The sequence below is a fragment of the Thermobia domestica genome, chromosome 10, assembly GCF_964235325.1.
Source record: "Thermobia domestica chromosome 10, izTheDome1.hap1.1, whole genome shotgun sequence".
NCBI classification, from domain to species: Eukaryota; Metazoa; Arthropoda; class Insecta; order Zygentoma; family Lepismatidae; genus Thermobia; species Thermobia domestica.
In genome coordinates, this window is record NC_137463.1 from 38,001,095 (window position 1) to 38,011,330 (window position 10,236).

General features: G+C 35.5%; 1 protein-coding gene across 1 annotated transcript; it reads right to left on the minus strand.

Moving 5' to 3' along the window:
- Window positions 1-1,755: 1,755 nt before the first annotated feature.
- LOC145661967 (farnesoate epoxidase-like) lies at window positions 1,756-4,362 on the minus strand. Its single transcript, XM_081727317.1, has 2 exons — window positions 4,232-4,362; window positions 1,756-2,026 (listed from the first exon to the last, which is right to left on the minus strand). The coding sequence occupies exons 1-2, from the start codon at window positions 4,350-4,352 to the stop codon at window positions 1,845-1,847; spliced, it is 303 nt and encodes a 100-aa protein (XP_081583443.1). The 5' UTR covers window positions 4,353-4,362; the 3' UTR covers window positions 1,756-1,844.
- Window positions 4,363-10,236: the final 5,874 nt, after the last annotated feature.

Here is a 10,236-nt window from a genome sequence, read left to right on the forward strand (position 1 = left end):
AGTATACGTCGAACTGTGAGGCCAGCATGAGCGCAGAACAACTTTGAACCTTCGAGAAGAGAATTATATATATATATATATATATATATATATATATATATATATATATATATATATATATATATATATATATATATATATATATATATATATATATGAATTGTCGCTCTTAGTCGCGTTTAGTCTGTCAGTAGCGATTAAAGACAGAGATGTGCAATGTAAAAATTGAGCAGGTTATTGACCTGAAATTTCTTGTTAAATTAAAGAAATCGCGTGAGTATGTGAAACTGTTGCAAAACGTAAACGGTAATAATAAGGTGGAACGTACGCAAGTATTTGAGTGGCACAGCCAGGGATGGTAGATTGTCGATGATGACGAAAGACCAGATCATCAACAGAGGAAAATTTAGCAAAGTGACGAACATTGCCAGGTTAAGATCACAGGTTCAGTATTTGAATGATAGAAATGATGGGCATTGATAAAGAGTCTGTCAGCGCAATTCGGCACGACCATTTGAATATACGCAAAGTCTGATCTAAAGTGGTACCAAAATATGTCATACAAAACCAGAACTTCTCTCTTGCAGTGACACAATGTAACGTCTGGAAGCAGAACAGGACTTGTTAACGGAAATCGTCATTGATGACAAGACGTGGATATTTCAGTAGATCCCGAAACAAAAAGGCAACTCATGCAGTGGAAAACTTCCTCATCATCGCGAATGTAAAATGCACGCATGAGCAAATCAAAAGGGAAAGTCCTACTTATTGTGTTTTTTAATATCAATGGCCTGCTCCTGATTGAATGGATACCATTAAGTCAGACAATGGGTACGCAGCATTACCAGAAGGTTTTGGTGAAATTGTGGGAACGCGTGAGAAAGAAGACTCGCTCTTGTGGAAGGACAATGAATGGATTGTGCATCACAACAATGCTACTTCGCATACTGCTTTGGCCGTTAAGCCGTTTCTGACTGCTAAGAAAACTCGTGTTGGAACACGCATCTTTCTCAGTGGACTTAGCATTAAATGATTCTTTCTTTCTCCGAAAGTGAAAAACACATTTTCAGACCTTAGAAGAGATGAAGCAGGAAACGGCAGCGCTACTCAACACGGTGGCACCTGAAGTTTAACACAACTGCCTACAATAATGGGAACTTCATATGCAAATGTGTATAGAAAGGGGAAGGGATTATATTGAAGAGGATCACCTTTAATTTGTAAGTTTGTGGCAATAATAGCACTTTTGGTTTAGCCAGATCTCGTATTTCGAAATCCGACATAAAATCAAAGGATGACGATGCACCTGTACTACAACTTTAAAGGTTTGATGAAAAAACGCATGTCCTACACACCGCTGTCTACACTTTGTCATTGTTTCTAAAGTCCTTTATGTTTAGAGTCTTCTTCGACGCCAGAAAGAAATAGAAGCCACTAAGTACAAGATGAGCACTGTACGGCGGATGGGCAAGAAGCCCCAACAGGCGACGGTGGAAATCCGGGTTTCCTTCCAAACTGATATGATCTCGCATTGTTGTACATCGGCAAAACGGAACATGTCAGTAGGTCTGGTCACTTTTTGCAAATAATATATATTTAAGTTCTATTCAGCATCTGTCAATATCACTAATTATTATATGTTCTAATCCACATAATTGCTGAGTACTGAATGAATCGTTCATCCAAACTTTCTCTTTAAAATGCAATGCAAAATTTTGATCACTGTCATCAAATGACGTATGGAAGGCTCTCTCATTAAACAGATCATATCTCAGAGAAGCAGAAGAATAGAAACTTATTTTCCGCCTTTCCTCACAGTTAATATTATTCAAATGTGAAAACACTCAGAATCTTTCTTTAAGCAAGACACGAAATGGTTTTGGTCTTATTCCAGGTCCGTCGATATGTTCCAATGAAGGCATCTTCTGGGATGCTGGAAGATGTAGACTAAACTTCTGCATAAGAATCGCAAAGAAAGTGAATGTTGTCATTTTTCCTACATTCTCACCTATACAGCGTCTTGGACCTGTAACATAAATATTGTTTTTACATGATCAGAACTTAAAAAGATGAGACAATAGCTAAATAGACACTGACAGAAAATTGATACCATACTGTATTTATTGAGTTTGTTATACGAAAGAAACGTATAAATTATAATTTAGTAAAATTATCATATGCGATACATCATCTATAGTATGTTCAAGCGTGTATCTACAAGAACGATACATATAAGTAGTTAGTGCGGTAATAGTGATAAAGATTTTACAGGATATACGCTTTTTTGTGAATATTATAATTGGCATAACAGATAGGTGATACAGAAGCATTCTTTTTATATGAATAGTGTAAAAACCATGACCTGTATTACTAATTCCATTAAAATATAAAGAATGTAATATTGGTTTGCAGCTAGTCTAAGAACATTTTACGCTATTTTCTTGATGATACTTTTTAGATAAATCATTCCATTATTAAAATAGGTGCAGGTAGGTACACAGAAGAAATCAATTCACTGCGAGACTGAACTGAAAAAAAAGTTACACGCCATGTACAAGAGGGAATTAAGAAAATTGTGATGAAGATATGAATATCACAGTTAAAAAATGATTTTGTACTGACATTCACTAATCAAAACAACACGAACTTGGGGGATATTCCCTACCAGTCTTAAGACGGTGCTGTATCTGGAGAGCACAGGGAGTGGATAAATAGAAATATGTTTTCGACCAAAAATTCGCGGATCAAAAGGAAGGTGTGGCATGGCGCGTTTTCGTGGTGAAGAAAGAAGCTATTTGCCCATTTAATCGGCGGTTTAGGAACCCATAAGAGATGTTTTGTTCTTCGGAAAGCTCTCAAATAGTCATTCCCATGTTTGAACAAATCATTTGTGCCACTGTTTGTCATCTGTTTTTGACGTCGAAGAACCTCTCGTTTTCAACCTACTTCTTGCTGCTTTTGAATCTCTCATACCACTTGTAAATAATCTTGCCACTGCTTCATTGCCATACAATGATTTTGATATTTCATTAGCTTCTTTGGCACTTTGTTTGCAGCTTAGAATAAAACTTAATGTTGACGTGCGACAGACACTTTTAACACATCCTCACTATCCTGCCTCTGGAAGCCAATTAACATGTCAAAATTCATTCAAATTCGCCACTGACTGAACAAAAGTTTAGACTATCGGGCATATTAGTTGAAATGGATACAGGCTGTTAGCCAGTCCAAAAATGTAGGGAGAGCCCTGCTGAAGTTAGGGGGGCCCGATCCAACATTATTATAGTTCATCACCATATTATAGTTCATTTGCAAGCCTACCGTTAAAATTGTAGGGGGGAAGCTAAAATTTAGGCCCCCCTACACCTCTCCTTGATACGGGTCCGAATTGATACAACCAGTGTTAATTCCAGACTTCCTTTGGGGGCATTGACCCCGGGCCTCTGAGAATGCCCCCCGGACGAGACCAAAATAATACGTTTATAATATAATAATAAATAAAATAGTACCAGCTGTGCCCCCCGGAATACTACGTGTGCCCCCGGAACACTTTTTTCTGAAAGAACGATTGGATACAACATCGATATGTGGCACTTTGCAACTATATATACACCGTAGTTATTTTTATCACATCTTGTATACTCGCATTTTATCTTCGATTCATTGGCTAAATGCTGTTTTCGTGAGATAATCTTTGGATAATATTGCGGGATTCGTCGAAGTTTTGTTTGCATATTCATGTTTGTTCGAGCCCTTCCCATTGATGTTGTGGTTAACGCAAAAGCCTTCGCTTCACGAGGGTCTGGGTTTGATTGTCGATGAGAGATCTCTAAAAACTTAAACTCATTATAATGGTTTGGATTCTTTCTTAAGATCTAGGTCAACATTTCATATAGCTTGATCCTGATAAGAGACTCACAATTTTACCACAGATACCAAAAAAAGAAATATGTTGATTTTATTATTAGGAACGTGTTAGATGTAAATTCTGCGCTATAAACGAATGCCACCACATCAGTAATAAATATTAATTATTAATTAAAAGAACAATGGTCCTAGCACACATTCTTGTGGTACCCCTAAATAATATTTTCTTTATATCTAATTTATAGTTCCTGCCAATTACCTATAGAACTTAATAGTGTAATCTATTAGTTCTATTGATCTACCGCACGTGGTTCCCTTAAAAATAATAACAATAAAAGAAATACAAATGTACGAGAATACTTACCAAAGCCAAAGTTATATAAAAGACTTTGGCCGAAAGGGGGCATTGTGTTGGCGTCTATATATCGTTCAGGTCTATACAACTCAGGATCTTTTCCAACACACAGTTCTTTCTGTAAGCCCATTACATTGCAGAAAATTGAGCTACCCTGAAATACATGAGCAACAAGTTAATCTATTTCTAACATAATGTATGTATTATGCATGTATACAAGAACGGCTATCAGACAAACTTCAGATAAGAAACCCAAAAGCTTTTAAACGCAGTTGTCAATTTGCAGAAGGTAGGTGAAAGACTTGTTCCATAAAATGTTATAAACAATTTGTGATGAATAGCTAGGATGAGTATTCCCGAACTTTCAATGTCCTAAATAGCTTTCTTTTCAACTATTTCTACAGTGTATATTAACTTATTATCCTGCTTTTTCCACCTTTCGATAACACTTTCTCTGTGGGGTTATTCTATCCATCTAATTTTCTCCTTTTCCTTACAGACACTGATTTTATCGAACACTTTCAGTCTTTTATCATTACTTGAGTAATATCGTACACTTTGATCACACTTACATTTTAGGTACGATAATTAACACAAAATGTTTATTTGCCATGATATATGACATAAATTTCGGTCGTACTTTCTCTATGTATTTCCTTACATGGTAAGCTCTCATACTCCATTTTACGTATACAGCAGTGTCCCTTAAACTCAACACTCGATAACCCGACAGTGCAGATAACTCGGTTACATTCTGGCAGGGCGAAAAAACCCACAAGCAGACCCCTTGAAAAGTCAACTAGTTAATTTTGATTATAGACAGCTTTATCGCTTCATAAAGTATTTTTCTGAGGTCTGTCTTATCAGGTAAATTACTGTACAGTGTGTATTCATTAATTTTTATTTTCATCTAGAGTACAGGCTTTATGCCTTCATAAGCTACATACTTTTCCTTTGTTTAAGGGTATTTGGGTAGTTTATTCTCTGTTGTATTCTCAAGCAACCAATTTATACAAGAGCAGTACCTGTACTGTATTTTGTGAGAAAAATTCGTATTTATTCTTTTTTAACTCCATTTCCAATAACCTGGCATTTTCAAAAATTCGGCCACCCTTCGATCCACATTGAGCCTAGTTTTAGGGACTCTAGTGTACCATGTAACTTGTTGCTGTGACTTTCCCGCTAGAACTAAGAGCAATTTACTTGCAGTGATTTGACCCTACTCTATAAGTATATAATTTGTCATACACTGGTACGTTTGTTCTATGTACCTTCCTCTCTAATATTGTAACAACAAGGTATTGGAAGTGGAAGCATAATGGCCACCTGAAGGATGAAATTGAAATAGCAACGTTGCTATCAATGGAGAGTGGATGATTTTGCAGTTGAATATTCTTTATTCTTTCTTCTACAAATGTAAAGAGTGTAAGCCGTGCAGTTTTGCCAAACAAGTTGTATGTGCAAATAGATTGACCTATTGTGAATGACCATTTTATCCCACCCCCTGTGTAAAATAGCTCCATTGAAAGAAAACAAAAATTAACGAAGATAAAAGAGCTAATGTAGAGTTGGAGAGGAGTCGCTGAAATTAATTTTCTTTAACGAGGACGATTACGAAAGATCACTTACTGATTGAAATCCAGATTATTTTCCAATAGAGTAACTTCCAATAAACCTTTTGTTATTGTTAATTATTCCATATCGGACTCCCGAAGAAAACTCATCGAAACAACTTATTGACCGTGCCAATAGCGACTACTCTCAATCATGACTCCGTTTTCTTTCATTTAGAAATAGGAAAGAAAGAGAAGAAAGTAGAAGGGTAAAAGAAGGAGGTAGGTAAAGAAGAAAGAAAAGAAATAGGGTATTTTAATGAGAAACAGATTACTGGATAATTCCGGAAATATAGTAAAAGGTCGGGAAAGTCGTTGAAAGATGAATCATTCTAAATGTTATTAACAACTAATCAATTTTGGAATGCTTCGGAATAGACACATGTTCCCTCATACTACCCAGACCTAGCTCCAGGCACCACGATCATGGGGTTGCCCAGACCTAGACCTGGAAATGAGAAAAGTGATATTTAATTCTTTGTAATGTTATTCCAACCGGTGATTGATAACTATCCAGCATCTGAACTCTGTCCTCTAGGATCGACCACACATATGAATTAGCCGAGGGAAAAAAAAAATCAAACTTATCAACTCAATATAAATTTATGTATCGCATCAATAAAAGTCTCAACTTCCTGGAAGAAAGATGTCGTATTTAGGCTTATCCTGCTATTTTTGCTTCACTCCTCGAGCCGATTTAAACCATTAGTGACGGTCCTTCATGACCTAGGTTATTTACCTTAACACATATATTAAAACATGACACATATATTACAGATGTTAATATGACAAATGATATCACTAAAATTACTTATATTAAATCTATCATGCATTCACACGCTCACTCACTCAGGACAGTGTATATATGTTTAAAGGAAACCAACTAACTACAAAGGTACAAATAGTTTATTACATTCATAGTGAAAAAAAAAGGACAAAACAAATAATTATGAAGAAAATATTAAAAGCACAAGTTCTTGGTTATATATTAATAGAGTACATAGTATTATATTTTAGTAAATTTTATATATTCAATCATATTGACAAATGGAAAAGAACGAAAAAAAAATAATTACACGTATCATATCTTAGGCATGCTAAAGCAAAATGATGATTTGCGACATACGCAAAAGAAAAAAAACTTATTTCACTTAAAAAAAATTGGACAAAGAGGGAAGAAAAAAAAACTTTTTGGTGTATTAGAACTTATATGAGTCTCTACCTCACGTCGAGATTTAAACTATTAATAATTTTGAGCGTCCAAATCACAACTCACGCACTAGTCGTAGTGTCCAAAACGTTTCGCTCCATTTAACTTAGTTTGTGGTCATTTATATATATCTCTATATGTATATATATATATCTATTGGTTTACAAAACCATTCGTCGTCTATATTTGGTTTGTAACTGGTAACAGTTTATATCTGCAATCGCACACTGCTACGTCTATACCCATCTAGGGATTTCGAGAAAATAACTTTCACTAGAGGAAGTTTCTCCTCTTAGACGGTCTATTTCCAAATTTATTAATCGAATAATTTCAAGTTATTTATCCAACACTGGGACACTTCACGAGACCTTTCATTAGGATCACTTTCGTATATGTTTATACATGGTTCGGATTAAAAAAAAATGATCTTCCACAGGTGTACGGAGTATGATGGTTCAAATTGAGGATAAAAAAAAAACTGGTCAAGTCACAGGATACATATGAAGGTGAGACGGATTCAAGGTACACTTTCCACAATGGTTTTAGGTTAATTGTTCAGGGATAATATTCGTTATGATGTGGGTTACGTTTAGACCTGCCGATATTTTTTCAATGCATGCCATTATATAATTACAGAGGTTATCACTTACATTGATTCAGAAGAAAAGGAAAATTACTTAAGTGCACGGCGGTATTCTTAACAAAATCTACATTCTTAAATTCGTCGGAAGACTTCTGGTAAACTATAGCAACCAATACACGTCTAGGGGGACAGACACGAGCGCTCTTACATATATTCATAATACATTTAATATCATACTTTTACTTTAACATCATATTCACATACTAATTACACATACATTTCGAAGTATTTATTTCTCTCTATATATATATATTTATAATAAATGCGCACACATTTAAATTAATCATCCCCAACAATAAAATTTTACAAGGTTGCAACATTGTCCAAGAAAACAAATGACTTCCAACATTACATTTGGAAACAAATTAAATTTTATCTGATACCGCGCGTCTATAAATTTTTAACTTTTATATAATCAATTCGTGTTTAAATCATGAAGGAAAAAAAAAACTTTGTGAGGCAGGCACGTAACACAGAGCATTTCTAGATATAACTAGGTAAATCAAAATACAATTTCTGGGCCCAGATTAACTACAAAGTAATCGAAAACCAAAACAGAAAGGAAAGTGACCAACGGATTAAAAAAAAAAAAACTTAAGAGGAACGACGGTGAAAGAACGTAATCGAAGTGTCGTCAAATACTAAGTCTTTGTTCATTTCAGCGATAGGTCAAAATGTGATGGAGGACCCAATCATTATCTACTCCATTCATGAATCGTGTCTTGCAACGTCTCAGCTGGTAATTTCAGATCAGAGTTGTACGTTAAATAAATCGTAAGTAACAAGTTCAAAATCTTGGGGGGGGGGGAAGGTTGAAAAATTAAAAAAAACTTGAAGAAATGAAGACAGAGAGAGAGATAGAGAAGAAGGAAGACGAAGAATAGGGGCGCCAAAGACTTAAGTGAGAAATAACTAACGCTACAAAGTTAGAAGTCGAATTTCGCTCTCAACAAAATCCATAGCCAAAATATTCTTAACATGCCAAAAAGGGTGGTCTACTCAAATACGTAGACTCAAGGGGCGCCCTGCTGCCAAGGATGCAAGTTCTGTGTCCATCAGATCCCAATCCCACAAGAGTTGGCTTGTAAGATTGAAATCCGATCCCCGTATCCGGCCCAGACCAGCAGGATAAAAGGAGGGGGGGAAAGGGACCAGGTAACTGCGTCCCCAATTTTGAAATCTCTAAGTAAAAAAAAAAATATTCGACCCCTTAGGAAAACTAAGAAGGTTCGAGGACAGTAATGAAACTAGAATAGAAGTATTATCTAAGATATCCCTAACTAATGATTTGCCGAAATAAAAAAAAATTAAATAAACTGAATTTTGGATCGGTGATTTCTATGCCAAACCTCACCGATAGCTACCCCGCGCAGACACGCCACAGTCTGGGATGTCGTTAATTTCCCTCGTCTAATTAAACTAAGAAAAGAAATGAAAATACTTAAAGGGACTAGGGGTCGACATCCGGGTACGCGAAAATAAATTTCAATAACTAATTGTTTTGATTCTGTACCCAGTCAGAGCTGTCGCCTCCATGAACATTGTAAGCTAGCCTGAGTAGGTAACGTGAAGAAAAAAAAAATCTCACGGAGTGGTACATTCTATTTTTAAAACCGACCAGAAGATATGATTCACTACAGCCCTGTTGTCTAACTACTATTGTCTTTTCATAATTTATTATTCAATATGTCTAGTCAGCGATTATATGATGCTACCCATTCTATCAGATGGTATTACTATGGTTGATTACTATTATGACACATAAACTACAAAGTATTACCGTAGTCCGACTATATATCGCCCTCCGGTCCGCGTGATATTATGGTGCAGGGGTCAGAACCTGAGATGTTTGTAGTTACACGTATCTATTCAATATCTATATCAACACGCGGCGAAGTATTCACTGGGCTACTATATATTTAACTATATGGGTGTCCTATATTCTATATTCATTTACTACAATATTCATATACTTATTAATATTCATATTCACATTAATATTCATTTGCCACGACGCTATATTCTACAAACACCCTGTTTCCTCTATCTACGCCCAGCCTATTTACACATTTCATCATAATACTTTAAAATCTATAATCACTACAAACATTTCCCGCTCCGATCACCGCACGACAACCTCACTCGAACCCAAGACTCTTTCATCCCACACACAATACTATGTAATACCTGGTAGCTTTATTAAGAAGAAAGAAAAAAATCCTATGTATGTTCACTGAAAATAGAATTATCTGCGATAATGTCTAATGTTTATAAAATTCTGCATCAACAATGAAATTCTACAGCCACGAAGAAAAATGGACATTTAATATATTTTCAAAGCGAAGAACTAGCATCATATCGCCCGACTTCTGTTAAAAATTTACGTATTGTTTATTTATTTAAATATTTAGATTTCTAGACTATGCAGAATGTTGAAACTTTCAGAATATATTAATCTTGGGTCACTTGACCTAACTGTACATTCATATGGGCTGTGAATTATACCTTCTAGGTTTTATTTCGAAAAGAAAGGTCAATTTCACGGAAA

Excerpts from the sequence above, each read along its gene's own strand:
- LOC145661967 (XM_081727317.1), bottom strand. The coding sequence starts at position 4,352 with ATGGGCTTACAGAAAGAACTGTGTGTTGGAAAAGATCCTGAGTTGTAT. Across the intron at positions 2,027-4,231 it reads TTTATATAACTTTGGCTTTG|GTCCAAGACGCTGTATAGGT; the intron begins GTAAGTATTCTC and ends TTTATGTTACAG.